We start from the raw sequence: 17,086 nt of genomic DNA on the forward strand, positions 1-17,086 counted from the left end.
AATCTTTTTTAAATTGGTTTCTTTTCATGTCATGTTTTAGAAAAGCCTTCCATTTAAAATTATATAATTAAGGAAATACTTTTTAAAAATGGTTATTTTATATTTTTTCTCCTTTGTATATACAAACAGGCATTTAAAAATTTTCAAGTTTATTTATTTTAAATGATCAGATGAGATAGTGTATGTTGAAGCATTTTAAAAACCATGAGGTGCAGTAAAGATGGTATTGTCATCATCATCATCATCATCATCATCATCATCATCATCATCAAAAACATTCACCCTTTGAGTTATCTGTTCCACTCTGGAGAATTAAATCCAAAGAAAGAATTATTTAAGAAACAAATCAAATTATGAAAGTACTTAGTCACACATGATGTATAGGGAGAGAAAACAGAAAACATTGTAAATATGCATAAGTAAGTTATGGTACTTCATTAGATGGGATATTGTAAAGCTTTTAAAATGATAATTACATACTTGTAGAAATATGAAAAATGTTTGTAATTAAATTGAAAAAATGTTAAACTACATTTACACCATGGCATCTTACATAAAATGTACATATGTATAAAGATTAGGAGGGGTATAGAAGTATTGAAAAAAGTTGTTTTAAGGGGTGGCTCCATAGTATAGTGGTTAGCACATCTGCTTTACACGCAGAAGGTCTTGGGTTTGCTCCCCAGGTGGAGCCACGGACCATACCTTGGGTGCACCAGGCTCCCTGGGTGCACTGGCCCCTGGTGCACACCGCAAGCGGTGCACGCCCCGCCTTTAGAGATCAGTTTTTAAGAGGAAATAGCAGCATCCATAGGTCAGGGGGCGGGGACTGGAATTAAAGATGAGGGGGGAGGGAAACAGTTGTTTTAGGGAGATGGGTATGTGAATAATTATTTTTACTGTTTTTGCATTTTCTTTAATTCATTATGCCTTTTTTTTATTTTTCTATACACATATAATTTAAGTTTGGCTCCCATTTAAGTTGTTATGTTTACCAGACCAAGATATTTCATGACCTTTAAGGTTCACTTATAATCCTGCTTGCCATGAAATTATCTGTGAAATTATTGTATTTCCTTTATGGTTTTATAGTATTTAATATTTTCACATTTTGCCAGTCATATTGTCTTCTTATCACCCAGTATTTGAAATGTACAGTGCATTTTCTTCTTCGTTTAATGCTGCAATTTCATGGCTTAATTATTTCATTATGCTTTTGCTGTGATGATTTGAACTAATTACAGATTCATTTTCCTAGTTGCCCAGCAGGAGGCTGAAATGTTCAAACGTTACAATGGAACGTTTCCATTCCCTGGAATACACCAAAGTGAAGATGCTTTGTGCACCTGCCCTAAACTGCCTCAACAAGGCTCTTTTCAGATTGATGACTATGTCCACACTGAAGATTCTTCAATGAAGATGCAGCAAGTGAAACAAAGACTCGATTCTGTCACAGTATGTGTAATTATTTTATGCAGTTGATAAGTTGGAATTTTTAAAACCATTTCTATCCTATTTTACATTGTCATGCCAATAAATATTAATTGAATGAAGTAAGTTAGTTCACTTAAAATTGGACTTTCTTGTACTTCTATAGTTCCTTTCTAGTACTTGTTCTAAAAGTAGTGTGGTATTCTGTTACTGATAAATGACTATAACATGTTTTTCAAAGGTAAGCGGTAAAATATATTGAGAAGCTTAAATATCCTTAAAAATATTTATGCTCTTTGACCATTATAGCATTTTAGTTAGAGTTAGCCTTAAGCACCTTGAAGACGGGGGCTGTGCAGGCTCATTCCTTGTTGAGTTCTCACCTTTTGGCACAGTGGCTGGCACTTAATAAATATCTCTTTCCCTCCTCCTTTGATAGGAATCTTGACCAGTTTTTTTGTGTATGTGACCATTTTTAAACCAAACATACTAGAAACTACGTCAACACACCTTTAGTTCTGACTATACTTTCTTTCTCTCTTTTTTTGTTTCTTTGAAAGTTAGAGAATTTAAGGTATACCACAGCACAGTTCACATTCAGGCTGTGGTTTAGATTTGGTTAGAATATGGGGCAAATTTTTTTCTATTTCTCAGTATAAATTTTAGAATATATGATGATAAATTAATAAACTCATTTCGGCATTATAATTCTTTGTATTTTAACATTTGAAAATAATTGAATAATGCATGACATTTCATTTTGAAAGGAAGTATGAATAAATGGAGTTTTAAAAATAAGAAAAAATGTTTCTTTACATGGAAAAAAAAATGCCCCTTGTGTAAAATGTTGCATGGCAAAATTACTTTATCTACCGACTTAAGAGCAATTCATAGATGTATAAAAAAGTTTCCTACAATCTGCCAGTCTTTACACTTGTATAACTGGGCATCCTGGAATCACCTTTGTCTTGTAGCTTTTCTTTTATATCATCTTATATAGCTGTCATCCTCAGGCAAATGAAAGAATCTAAGAACAAAACAAAGTAGATATAAAGGAAAAATAAAATCAGAAAAATATTTTTTAAGATATGAAATCAAAGACAAGGAGGAAGTAAATTGATAATTTATGGAAAGAGGAAATCTTACTTTTCTTATAATCATGAAATTAGCATTAACCAAATCTTTTCTTTTAAAAATTATTTAGAGAATATGTTTCCTTTGGGATTGAGGTATATCAAGGCTGCCTTTGGAAATGAAAGATTTGTCTATTTGCTGTGGTTTTTGAAAAACCATATTTTTTCCTGTGTTAAGAGAATTCACTGAACTTTACTTTCAGAACGTATAGAGGATGTATAGGAATAAAAACAAAGTGCCATCTTTATTCCCATGGCAGTGTTATTCTTTTTATATTTTGCAAGGTTTAAGTTGACTAGATTCCCACTTTTTGTCATAACTCCTTTCCTCTTGTTTCCTTTAATAGCCCTAAATTCCTTTCTTTTTGTTAGCTGGTTACTTAGTCTATTAAGAACTGTATCACTCGTCTTCTATATAGAAGTCTAATAAAGAAGACTATAACTTTTGTATTATATTACAGGAGCTACTTTTTTTTTTGTAACCACAATAGGAATGGTTTTTTAAAAATAAAATATAGAGCAGTTTAGGGTGTGTGTGTCTGTGTGTCTGTGTGTGTCTGGTGTGTATGTGTGTGTGTGTGTGTGTGTGTGTGTGTGTGTGTGTGTATTGCATAAAAAGTTCAGCAGGTATTTAATAGGTGTTTACTCAGTGAGTAAAGCATACAAAGAATACATTAATTCCCTTACCATTTAGTCGTAATATAAGTCATTTAACAGACTGTTTTATATTTGAAAGACTTGACCGTACATTGTTATAGCAGCACCTGAAAAGCATACTACAACCTAGGAAAGACCTCACAGGTAGACAGTATCTTGAGACATCGTGCAACTCATTCTAAGTTTTCAGATTGAGAAATTCGACCTTATTAGTGCATCCAGAATTTCTCAGAATTTGAGATACCTATTAGGAGTAATCAGCCTTACAAAAAGTTGACTTATAAACAAAAAAAATCTTAGAATGAAAGGTATACCTTTTCAACTACCCAAACACTCACAATCACTCTCCTTTTCTAAAATTAACCTGAAACCCAGGTTATTGATTATAGCATTGATTGTTAAGCAGAGTCATAGGAATGGGGATTAGATATGTATAAAAATGTTGTGTGCCAGTTTTGAAAAAGGTTAATTTTCTTTACTCCACAGGAAATTTCACCTTATAATGATTGGTGACAACTAATATCTATTTAGGGATGAGTAAAACTGACATAATGAATTCTGGGTACTGTGCTAAGTGCTCTACATGTTTATTATATTTAATCCTCAAGCCATTCTATAATGTAAAGAACCTTCCATTTTACAGAAGATAACATTGAGGCTTACAAAGATAAAGCTGTATCGCCAACATCACACAGATGGTGCTCATTGGAGCTGAGATTCTGTCCAGGCACTGAGAGTCCCATGTTCACAGTCAGTTTTACTACCTCTCTTTAGTGATAGAATTACTAATATTCTTTAGACATAGTATCTGGCCCTTAGAAATTTCTGGATTAAAAAAATTGATGTTCCTCTTTTTCAGTTCTCTTTTTTCCTAAACTCCACATTAATCGTTGCCATTTTTCTCTGGTTCTATACTGGGCTGATAATATATTCTAGTTCACTTTAATTGGACTTGAGTATTTTTTTGTGTGTGTGTCCTTAGCAGCAGATTTTTAAGTCATTCATTATATATTGACTTTTACAAGTTTGTTTTTCAAAAGCGATCTTTTTTTGGCCTTGTCCCCTGAATTGTAGGCAGTTTCTTTCTGCAGCTCCTTCAGTATTGGTCATATACTTTACCATTCAGTGGTGTTGTTATTAGATTTTCAATGAAATAGATTATTAATATGGGAATTATATTTATGGGTATTGTTATTTACAGAGATAATTATATACGTCAATTAATTCAGAGTGTGTCTTTTAGACATGTTAGTGTTCTGGTACAGAATTTTATTATTTATGGTAGTTTATTGAGGAAACAAGTTTTTCTTGAGACAGGTACATGTGGGAACCCAAACAAAACAGAATCTTGTTTGTCCGTGCCATTTGACAAGGTAGATTTACCAAGAACATGGCATTGAGTGTCTTTCTTTAATTTACACTTTTTTCAGCCCATTGGAAATACAGAATGACAACTACAGGATAATAGATTAAGAAACTCCTAAATATTGATTTTGGTTATTAAAATGTTAATATTTGTATTGAAAAGAGTTGCTATTTTATTAAAATAAAAATATTATTAATATTTCTTTTCTTATTGTATTTTTTAGGAGGTGATGCGAGCCTGTGCTGCAAAAGTAAGTGGTTTTTATTACCAAGAAGATAACTTTAAAACTAGAGTTTTCATTGCGATGCACCAAAGAATTAAAATGAACCATTCATAGTTTTTAATAGAACTTTTACAAAAGTTAAGTTGATATGTATTTTCCTTATTTGACCTTGAATATCTCAAGGAATTATAATATTGGGACCTGAGAATTTAGCAAGTGGGTTCATATTTTTGTAGATTTAAAAATACTAAGTGATTGGGATATACTTTCAGTAAAGGATCAGCAAGGTCATTTCATTCTCTGAGAAAAATATTACATGATACTTAGTAGGTAAGAGACACTTACTACATTTTCAGTGAGTGCATGCTGAGTAAATTGTATAATCCTCAAGTGCATACAAGCTGCACATAAATAACAATGACATATTGTGCTAATAATGCTTTTGATCATTTATACCAATGTTTCACACTTCTTTTCCCATTTAACTATATAACAGTCCTGAGAGACAGATTACATGTTGTTACTTCAGTTTTAGAAAGAAGAAAGCTGAGGCTTATTGAGGTTAAGTGATTTGCCCAAGACCCCCCAATTAGTCCAAGCACACTAGTGTACAAAAAGCTCTTGATTGTTAAACAATTTTAACTAAATTGTACCCGAGATGCTTTCAACACAGCAGCTTTCTTCCTTTTATAAGCAAGTTTATTTTGTGTACATTCTTTAACTCCATTGTCAAGAAAATAAATTTTAATTTAAAAGAGTTGGAATGGCACCACATGTTCATCCTTCTCTCTTCTTTTTTTCGGTTCACTCCTAAAATTCAGTTGAATTATTAGACATCTATTCATTGATCAAATATAATTATATGTCTCACAAAGTAAAAGGGTGAGACATCCAGAAGGGAAATAATTAGAATGGTGTCGGTGTGTTCAAAGACTGCTTTATATAATGGCAGTGCAGTGGGAATATCTTTTTATTCAATAAACACCTGCCACTACTATGCGGCAGGCACTTGGAATACAGAAGTAAGTAGGCTACTGTCTCTTTCTACGTTGGGCATCTTATGGAGGAAACATGTCAGAAAACACTGGGTTTTCCCCACCACTGAGCTGTTGAGTATCAGTCAGGACCTATCACTTTTTTACCTAATTATCACAACTCAGCAGGATATGGAATGTAGACAAGGGGAAGGAAGATGGGGGGAAAAAGAGAACACACTGTATTCTGACTTGGGCTGCAGATGTTCAGGAAACTTGTTCCTGATAGCAATGATGGGTGTAATGATTGTTGCTCCAAGATTATTAATCTTCCTAACTATGCATAGAATATAAAACTGGAGTCAAAAAATAGTTTATTCTTTCACTAGCAATTCAGAACTATTTATTTTAACAAATATACTATATGCCCTTCTTTGTAATACTATCTGAATGTCCAAAATGTTCTGCACATATTTGCAAGGCTTTGTGGGGAATGTTTGCTGCTAATCTGGAAACTCCCTGAGGGTTGAGGATCATGTTATTTATCTTTGTATCCCTATTACTTGATGAAAGTAGAATAAATGGTTATTGAAAATATGATGATGTACTTGGAAATTAGTTGAGATCTGTAAAGATTAACTTTACTAGTTTTTTTAAAAAAATAAGTCTTACTGAGAAATAATTCACATACCATAATATTCACCCTTTTAAGATGTACAAGTCACTGATTTTTACCACATTCACAGAGTTGTGCAACCATCACTACTATCTGATTTTAGAACTTTATTATTCCTTCCAAAAAGAAACCCTATATACCTTAGCAGTCATTTTCTCTGTGTGTGTATGTGTGTGTGTGTATGTGTGTGTGTTTGTGTGTGTGTTTGTGTGCATGTTTGTCTGCGTTCGCACATATGCCTAGGATGTAACAATGAATGCAAAAATTTTATTATAGGGAAATGACAATAAAAAAGGAAATAAATCAGGTGATTTCATACAATAAGTGATGTGACGAAAATAAAATATGTCCTGCAACAGAGAAAGACTGGGAGGAGAGACTACTCAAAGGATGATCACAGAAGCCCCTCTAAGAGAAACACTTGATTAGGAACTAGTCCTGTCCTACAAAATCCTCATCTAGAAATAAAACTGGCGTGCTCAAGGAGCAGAGGGAGACCACTATGCTTAAGTAGGATAACCTGGGAGGAGAGTATAGCTAAATATTTGAGGCTCTGGTCCAGGAGAGGGTATATCAGGGATGCCTAGAGACAAATATTTAAGAAAGAAGAGTGATAAACTGTCACATACTAGTGAAAGAATGAGTAAAATGAGGACAAAATTGATCATTATATTTGGCGAGATGATGTCCTTTGGTTACCTTGATAAATTCTATTTCAGTAAGTGGCAGAGACAAAAGCACAGCTGAAGTGGACTGAAGATAGAATAGGATCCAATAAGGCAGAGACTGTATAGTCCAGTTTTTTAAAGAAATTTTGACTGAGGAGAAAAGGAACAAGAGCTGGAGTGAATATTAGATGGACAATACTGAAGCATAGTTATTTGCTGATGGGAATAATTCAGTGGTGATAGAGAAGTTAATAATGTACCCTGGAGGCGGTAATAGAAGACATGGGACATATTGGAGAAATGAGAGGGAAAGGTAAACTATGTTGGGAAAGTCTTAAAAGTTTTTTATACATAATGTAATACTTGAACTGAAGCTAGAAAAAAGGGGTGACATGCCCAGGAAGTTGGAGCCGGAGGTAGAGGGAGCCCATTCCAGGAAATGAGAACAAGAACAGCATGAGCTAAGTCAGAGAGACGTGGAACAACCTGGCATGTCTGGGGAGCTATATCTATGCAGTTTGCTGTAGCCAGAGAATAGGAAATGGAGCAATAAGGTTATCAAGCTAGGTAGTTGTTAAAATAGAGAAAGCTCTGTATGCCGTACTAAAAAGTATGAAATTTATCGGGTGAGACAGTTGATTGATAATAGGTTTTAAGCAGAAGTGTTACTCAATAAAATTAGCAGTTTAGAAAAATCCTGGTAGCATTATTAAAAAAAAAAAAACTCTGAGAAATAGACAAGAGATAGGTAAACAAATCAGGAGACTATTACAGTTGTTTATAAGTAATAGGAAGGCCTGAACCAAAGCGCTAACTGGAGAAAGAGTAGGATCAGATGCCAGAGCATCTAATAGGCTTAGTGACTGACACTCTGTGGAGTGTGAGGAAGCAGTCTTGGATGATTCCCATCTTTCTGGCAGGGACAGCAAGGTGGATAGCGATAGCTTTCCTCCAGGAAGTAAATAGTGGAGAAAATGTTAGTTTAGTTCTAAACTTATTGATCAGAAAAGTTTTAGATTTCAGAAGTGTCAGCATAGAAGGCTGATGAAGCGGTGAAAACAAAAACTGCCCAAGCAGGGTAGCCTTGTGGTAATAAGGGGGAATAAGAGGGCCCAGTTGGTGTAGCAGACAACACTGATAAACGATGGCAGGATAACCAACAGAAAATGGTTTTCCAGTAGTGGGGGAACAGTGATCGACAGTGTTAGGTATCTCAGAGGCCTTGATGAATCTGCTAAATTTGATCATTTGAAGTACAGAGTGACAAACTTCAGATTTAGTGTTCTGATGGAGAAAAGCTTCATTTTAACTGGTTGAAATTAAATGGTTGAGGTATATGGATAGTAGTCCTGGGCTGTTTTTTCAGGAGTTTCACTTTAGTGAAGCTTAAGGAAATTATGGAATCTTTGTGAGAATTTTCATTATTTGCTATTTGTTTTTGTATTAAAGTAGAAAAATCTCTGCTTATAGTTTGTAAGGAAACAGCCTGTAGAAAATTTGAAAGTAAAATTTGGAAGACCCTTAAGGACATCCCCAGAGGAACATATGGAGGGATTAATCTTGAATAAAAGGGCAACTCTTCCTCTGACACTAGAAGAAAAGAGGTGAGGGTAGCTTCAAGAGGTATATTCTTTTATAGGTTTGAAAAGGAGGATTTCAGAGGGTTGAGGGCCAAATTTTCCCCATAAAGTAAGGAAATATATTGAGTGGAGAAAGCCAAGATGCATTGAGGTAAATTGGCTTTCAGTGGGACATAACGTTGGGTAAATGGTTTGAACCAGCACTAAATCTTAATTTTGAGCATCACGCAGGGGAATCACATCAGTAATCTTTGAACCATCAATCCTAAGTATATATATCAAAGCTCAAAAAATCTTGATTAAATATTACAAATAAAACTTTGTTACAGTTGATTCAAATTTGAGTTCTTGTTTTAGTTCATGTAGTTATGATAAACTATGGGAGATTTTCTGGCACCTTACCCTGTCGTAAAAATTTTGATCTTTAACAGCATCAGGATTTCTAAACCTAATTGCTGCACTTCACTGTCCCAGCTTATAAAGGAGGACCTAGACATCATGTTTTGAATTTCTCTTTATGACAACCATAGGCTACTCATTTCTTAGGTTTTACTAATGTAGAAATTACAGGAACGTAAGCCATTTTTAGAATTTATAATAGGAGAATATTAAGATACCCGATTTCATATACCTTGAATCTCGTTTTGGCTCAAGTTTTCTGTTTAACTTGTACTTTGATATTGGGATTTTAATTTTTGTAACAGATGTATGATGTCAACAAAACATTTTCTGGGTATTTGGAGGTTTTTTGCCACCAGAACTGTCTTCAATTTAACATATTATCTGCATCGTTTGGATTTAGTGGAAAAAATAGACAGCCGTCTGGAGGGAGGGGGACAAATTTGTGAACATAAGTATATAGACAGTATCTTTTCGGTTGTAAGTTAAAATGAACTTGAAGTTTCTTTGCAGCTTGAAACTTTAAGAGTTCTACTTCAGGTAAATGTAGCAAGCATATAACCTAATTTAGTCAGCTGAAATAATTAGACTTGTAGGTGAAGGGGACCAAAGTTTTGCCATCCAAAATGTGCCTTTTGAGATATTGATTTAAGCTGGTTATTCAGAAACAAAGAAACTTAGAAAGAACTTTTGACCCTCCCCCTTCCTGCCTAAGAGATTCAGATAGAAAGGCAGGCTCCGGGAAGGGAATCTTGGTGCATTCGCCCTAGCATTAGTTAGGATGGCTCAAAGCGAGGGCCTGTTAGCTAGATTCTGCCCAGCATCCCCGGGTCCCATAGTTTCTGGATTGCCTAGCAGGAATTTGTTAGCCATGTATGTTATGACCTTTTTCAGCTACCTATGAGGCGCCTTTTTTTCCCCCTTTCCCTTCTCCTTTTCTCCTTTGTCAGCTGCTCCAGTGCCTCTTTGGGTCTCAGTCTTATGGCACCCCCGAATGTGCATTTGTATAATAAACTTTGGACACTTTCTCTTTTTAATTTGCTTATTAGCCCAGCTAGAAGAGCTTAGAAGGTGGGAAGAATATTATTTTTTTTAGCCCCCACATAATATAAAAATGAGTGTTATATCTCTCCCAAAGGATTTAAAATTTAATTACTCACTAAGAGAGAAACTAATTGTTAGCTCATTTTAACTTTGTAACATGAAAATTTACCCCCTCATAGAGAATTAGTATTTGCATATTTTGCACAAAGCTGCTTATACCCTGAAAGAGCAGGCAAAAGCAGTTTTGTAAAATTAACTTGGTAGAAGTTCAAGTGAATTTTTTTTCTGTTTCTCTAAGATGAATTTCATTAAATTTTTATGCTTTTAGTTTTCCCCAATATGGAGGTAATAAACTGACTCTGGCAGACTGTGGTTTTTGCATGAAGCAAGCAGAAAAGTGTGTTGTGAAAAGAGGGTAGATTGATGTAGGGTAGACTATCTTAGTCAACTTTCTGTTGTTGTAAAATTATTAAGCAATTCTTTTCCACAGCATATATTTCAAAAATAGATATTGCTTCATTTTATTTAATGGTTATTATTATTTTTCTTCCTCTAAATGAAGTAGTGAATATATGTAGGCTAGCTTTGATAATATTTTGAGTTCTCATTTCAAATCACTATAATAATTAACAGTTATCTCAAACCTTATAAATTGAGTTATCTGCTTTATGTTGCCTCTCATCACTATATGAACATTTGATAGTCTCTAAAGAAATGTGTCAAAAAAGAACAATCATAAAAATGCTTTAGGAAGAACATTAATTGTACATTATAGCCGTTTGTTTTTAATAGCATTTTATTGAAAAAGTGACAAGTCTTTCATTTTGAGTGGGGACGTTTAAAGATCCTATTCTTGCTTTCCTGGTGTTCTCTTTGGTTTTAGCCCAAGTAAATTTATGAAGAGGAAGACTGAAGAGAGGAGAGAAAGAGGGGGAGGGGTCAGGGGAAGGAAGGAGAGAGGGAGGGAGAGAGGGAGAGGGAGAGAGAGAGATTGTCCCCAGCATACACCTGTTCTTTTGCACCAGATTTCAAAATGCATTGTTTGAGATGTAGGATAAAAATTTTCAAGAACACAGAAGTAAAACTGAAAAAATGACTCTAAAAAGAGAAGTGGACTAAGTAGTTAAGCGATAAATATATCATTTTGTAGATAGTACTTCCATTTAAAAGCATAGTACTCTGAAAAATTTACTGCATCATCATACATTACATATTTCTAATTACTCTTACTTCTAATGATGTTAATAATAATAACTAATATTTATATAGCACTTTGTGTTTTCTCTTTGCTAACATACCCTATTTAATCTGTTTCTTGTTTGTTATTTAGGGCTTTATGGTTGGTATATGTGGATAGCACTCTCTGATAACAGTTCATCTTTATTGCTCCCACAGCACATTCCCATTGAGCATACATACCATTTTTATTATTTTCATTTAAAGATAGAAAATGAAGCTCAAAAATGTTATATGGCTTCATTGTTACTTTATGATATTACTATAAATAGTCGACGTTAATTTTGGTCAGTGTTTAATAATGGCTCCTTATAGAGTTGTTAAGGCTGGGTGATTTGTTTAGCACTGAATAGGTATTTGATCCCATCTAACTACTTTGAAGAACATTTTTGTTATTTATAGAACATCATAACAGTTTAGGAACATTAAGACTATATTATTATATGGTCTTAATTGACTTTCACTAAATATGTAAAAGCTTTTTCCTCTTCAAGAGAAAAATTTAATCGAAGATATACCATTTACTATCACTGTTTACAAGGAAGAAGGCAAGCGTTTACAAACATAATGTAAATAAAAAGTCAGATAAAGGGCATGTAACCACAACCTACTATCTAATACAGAACATCAAAAGAGAATTTTTAAATACTAATCCAGGGGAAGTTCTCTGTGCGATTTTGATTATTTAAAAAAGAGAGGGCAGCTACTTTCATACACAAATATTTATAAACTTTCATTTAACATTTTACTAATTCACAGATTATGTTTTTCACAGTAAATTAGAAATTCCTACTGTTTTGGATTTTTCAAAATTAGATCACATTTTATAATAGTTTTTGAAAGTGATGAAAAATAATAAATATATAATGAATGATTTATTATTGAGACTGGATCATTGCCGAAATTAATTCTGAGTTATAAGTCGAATTTACTAATGAACCCTGAATACTCTTTTGTGGACTATTCTTTATTTTTCAATAGCTGTAGTTATATTATTGTATTTATGCATTTCTGTGAGACCATTGTACTCAGACAATCATAGTAGTTTTTTGTATTATAGAAACATCATATTTATTTACAGAAATTTTTCTTGAACATTATTTTAATCTGTTTTTAAACAGTGTCTTAAGAATAAGGTTTTTTGATGCAGTGGAAACTGTTTCACTTGGCAAGTTAGGTTACAGCTGTGTTATCTATGTCACCATGATGTGTATAAACATGAATATTACAGGTGTTTTCTGTGCAGGCTCTTTAAAGGAAGTACCTGCTGTTTTACAAAATGCTAGAGAAATGTGGATATGAAACATTTAACTCTTTCTTAATTGAAAGGAGTCACTTTTTTTTTTTTTGCATTTCTTTGCATAACTTTTAAAACCATTCTGTTTTGTTATTAATAATGTCAACTTCATCATAAGCTAACTTGTTATTAGTAAGACAGATTTACTTTAATAGAATTATGCTTTTATTACCACTATATTCCTTTCTTGATAAAACCTATTATGTTTTGTAAACATAGAAAACTAAGCATGTAAATCATTACCTCTCCTTTTGACCTACCATGTGACATGGTGTGCTTTGTAAGCAAATATTTCTCATTCAATTTTTGCATCAGTGACCTAGGAAATTCACTCTAGTTTCTGATTTGGCTTTTCTATTACAGGTCAACAAAAATCTCTCATTTACTTCAACCCCATCCTCTTCACAACAGTCTAAGTTAAAACAGTCGAACGTGCTGGACACTCGTCAGATTCTGCGTCGGTTTGATTTCAGTCAGACCGGTGAGCCTCTTCCTTATTTTGACTATTCTTTCAAATGTTCAAATGCTATTTTTTTTTCATGAATTTCATTTATTTCACTTCAGAAATACAGCTCATATCATCGTAATGGTCAGTTTGGTCAGTTTTCACACTTGAATTATATTCCAGCATCCTTTTTTTCCTTTAAAAATTTACTAAAGATTTCAAAAGCAATTGTGAATTTGGTAATTTAATAGTAGATACTCTCAACCTCTGTTCTATTGAACAGATAATAATTGAAAAGTAGCAAAACATGTGAGTTTTAAACATGTTTACTATTAAAACTGATTCAGTTTCCCTTAGATATAGGAACCATAATTAATTTTATGTTATAATTCATGTCAAAGAATCCAAGGTAAAATGCATCTTGGCAGAAATAGGATCCAGCCTGCCTGTGATATCATGTTTCTTCAAAGTTAGCAAATTAATAAAATAGGCAAAGAAACTAGTTACAGAAATCTAAGTGAATCACTGAGTTGAAACTATATAATTGAAAATTTTTAGGCCAGTGTTTTAAATTAATTTGAATAAGGTTTTGAAAGAACATCAAAGAACGAGCATTTAGGTGAGAATGTTACTTTGGAGATCGAAAGATGACTATTTCTATTCATTAGCTATATTTTTTAGACAGTATTTTTTTCTATCATTGAATTCTTTTACAAAGATAAGAACTGAGAATAACAAAACAATTATCTTTGAAATTTTCTGATTTGAAAGTATTTGGAGTTTACATATGCAAGGTATTTTAATACTGCTTTATAAGTTACATATTATGGTGAGAAACTACTTGGATCTGGAACTCTTATATTCACTCCTGACTGTGCCTTTTGTTCTCTTTATTACCTGTGAACCTTAGAATATTCATTTGGAAACTAGAAATGATGTTTATAAATTGTTGAAGCTCAAATCACATAGCACATATACTTTGTCAGCATAAGGTACTATACAAATATAACATATTTAAATACTAAACATGATGAGTATGTGTATGCTAGCTTTGAAAATACTGAATACTAACTTCAAATCACTATAATGATTAAGTTATCCCAAACTTTAGAAATTTAAATTTAATCTGCCAGCAGTTGGAGACATAGTGTTTATTGGTCATTCATATGTATAATGGAGAGCACACCAGGCCCTGTCTTTTTAGACTCTTATTCTCTGCACCCTAACTAGCTACTTGGTTTGCCTTCAGATCCTGTCGTTTTATTGATGAGGAGGAAGGGAATCTGTCTCCACCAGTGGATCCCTATCATTTTTCTCCTGAGAGCTAAAATTCTTCTGGGAACAAATCTTTCATTTCATACTTTAGAATTAAAGGCATAGAACAGAAATATTTGGTTGAGTTAATATATTGATTAAAATTCATTCAAGTAGTATCTTAAGTTTGTCAGCCAACAAGGTCTAGATGATAGATATAAAATTCTTTCCTTTTCTGTAAAGGGAAAGATCAGAGAGGATAGATAGGAAGGTCTTTGAAATAGAAGAGGGATTACTGAGACAGATAACGAATAATGAGAAAGAATAAAGAGAAAGCTGGATGTGATAAAGACAAGCCTTAGAAATTTCACCATTGTATATGGGATTGGCTCCATTTACCTTCAGCTTTCCTTGGCCATATATAGGTCTTGAGTCAGTGTATTTATAGCATGTGTGTGCCTCCATGTCCACTCTCTCAGAAGCATTACCATTAAGCTACATGATGCACATGATAACACTGCTCTACTTGATTTTGTTTTAGTTCTTAATGTGCCTGACCTCATTTTAACGCATAATCTTTAATTTTTTTTTTTAAACTTTATTGAGATGTCACAATATAGAAAACTTATAAAAGCAGAATACGTAGTCTGTTGCAAAATGACCAAATTACTCCCTTTTTTTCATTAAAAAGCCAGTCTTTGTGGAAAACATCCTGCTATAGGAAACAGGTGAACTTGTTTCTATACGTGACTCCATTGTTAAATGACAATAGAGTCTTGAACAGTTTCTTCAGGCCTCAGTTTTCTGATCCCCACAAGTACATAAGGGCTCTGGATTTGATGAGTTTCTGTCATAAAAATTCTGAGGTTCTATTCAGTATTCAAACCAGTTTTAAAAGGGAATAGTTAAGTATTTTTGACTCTACAAATAACCTGTTAGAATCAGAGATACAGAACTGCAAAAATAATAATGTAGATAGATTTTCAGTAAGATTTTTAAACATCCTATCTAAATAGTCAAGTGATGTCTGTAGATGTTTGGCTTTGTACAATATAAAGAAAGGCTGTTTACACAGAGCTAGTCAGTACGGGCCCATTAGCCATCTTGGTAGAGGCTTAAGAACAGGGTTGATTTGAGGGAGTGTGTGTGTATATATGAGTTTATATGCTGGAAGGCTAGTCTCCAAGGTAGGTTTATTGTCTGTGGTCTGCTCTAACTTCTATGGACCTTATTCAGGGTGAGTTCTAGGTAATGGAGACTGCTAGTAAAGTATTTCTTCCTTCTTTGGTTTGTATTCTTCAGTTTCTAGAGTACTACCTTATTCATTCTGAAATCATTTTAAGTGGCTACATTGTTTAAGGCTCTCATCTAAGGATAGGGACTAAATACTGCAGTCTCAGTCCTCAGGGAGCTTACAGTCTGGTTGGAGAGACAGTGAGCATATAGCAAATCATTTCAAAGTGGGGTGGGATAAATTCTAAAATCACCGTATAAATAAAGCATCACTGGAATAAAGGTTTCTCAGACTTTCCATGACCAAACAGAATGCTTGATTCCCTGCCCCAAAGCCCTTCGCCCCATTTCCACTTCCCCTGCCACACACCAGGTCTTCCCAGTCCCAGCACTCTCTACCACATTTACCCAGCAGTTTAGCTAAAACTAGGAGCCGTTCCTGATTCTTCCTCTTCCCTCCACTTGCCCACTTCCCCTCTTGTCTCTTAGCTTATTCTCCCCATAGCAGTCAACATGATTCCTTGAAAAATAAATTAGATCGTGCAACTGCCCTGCTTAAAACTTAAATGTCTTTCTATCACAATTAGAATGAGTTCCAGGGGCCTTACCCTGTCTTATAAAACCTTCAGTGACCTTGCCTTTGTCTTCTTCATAGGCCTCATCAGCAAGTGGGGCTTCAGGAAAGCCCACTGAGCCGAGAAGCAGGTAACCACACATATACACTTAGAAAAGAGCTTTGTATCGCTAGGGAGTGCTTTGAGTCTTAGTTTAGCTGGAGGAAATGTGAGGTGGATGTGTTTAGGAAAAACTGAGTTTGCAAAGGTAGATTGGGGTCAAATTGTGCCCTACCGAGTAATTCACGTTTTCTTTTCTAGGTAACAAGGTATGAGTGTGAAAGATGAAAAAAGGTGTTTTTAAAAAAAATACAGCTGGTGTCTGAATAAGGGGTGGGTTAGAAGAGAAAAAAAAATCTGGATATAACTTCTTTGAAATACTTATTTTAGACTGTTCCTTGGGCTGATATTCTAGGTTCTTAATTACAAAATAATAAATTAGTTAATCCTATTAAAGTTAAAACTATAAATCTTTCCTGAGTGATATATAAGAAAGAAAAGTGTACAACTTTGTCTATTATACTTCAGTAAAGCTGGGAGATAAAAAGAAAGAAAATTGTAATTTTAACATTTTAGATTAAATTGTAGGTTATAGCTCATAATGCCCCACCATGTAGTAAACATGTTATACTGCATCTCAAAACTGTTTCTATACTTCTGTAGCATAATGAGGGAAATCTCTAAAACAATAACAGGCAACTTGTATTTGTTAAAAAAATTATAAAATGCTTTTTATATATGTCCTCTGATTCCCAACGAAACACGCTGATAAGTAAGGTAAACGTTAAAATTGTAAGGAGTGAAATCTTCTTAGAGCTTCTAGGACCTTGGAACTTTTGGTATTCAGTCCCTTTAG

General features: G+C 33.8%; 1 protein-coding gene across 10 annotated transcripts in view; it reads left to right on the top strand.

Moving 5' to 3' along the window:
• The window catches only part of AHI1 (Abelson helper integration site 1), a 164,430-nt gene that overhangs the window by 61,843 nt on the left and 85,501 nt on the right, over window positions 1-17,086 (top strand). For all 10 annotated transcript variants that reach the window (XM_039879009.1, XM_039879014.1, XM_039879018.1 and 7 more), the window contains 3 exons: window positions 1,259-1,455; window positions 4,811-4,837; window positions 13,048-13,165. In XM_039879009.1, the coding sequence (XP_039734943.1) occupies window positions 1,259-1,455; window positions 4,811-4,837; window positions 13,048-13,165 (342 nt within the window). The remainder of the gene's footprint in view (window positions 1-1,258; window positions 1,456-4,810; window positions 4,838-13,047; window positions 13,166-17,086) is intronic.

This window comes from Pteropus medius, unplaced genomic scaffold (assembly GCF_902729225.1).
Source record: "Pteropus medius unplaced genomic scaffold, Ma_sr-lr_union100, whole genome shotgun sequence".
NCBI classification, from domain to species: domain Eukaryota; kingdom Metazoa; phylum Chordata; class Mammalia; order Chiroptera; family Pteropodidae; genus Pteropus; species Pteropus medius.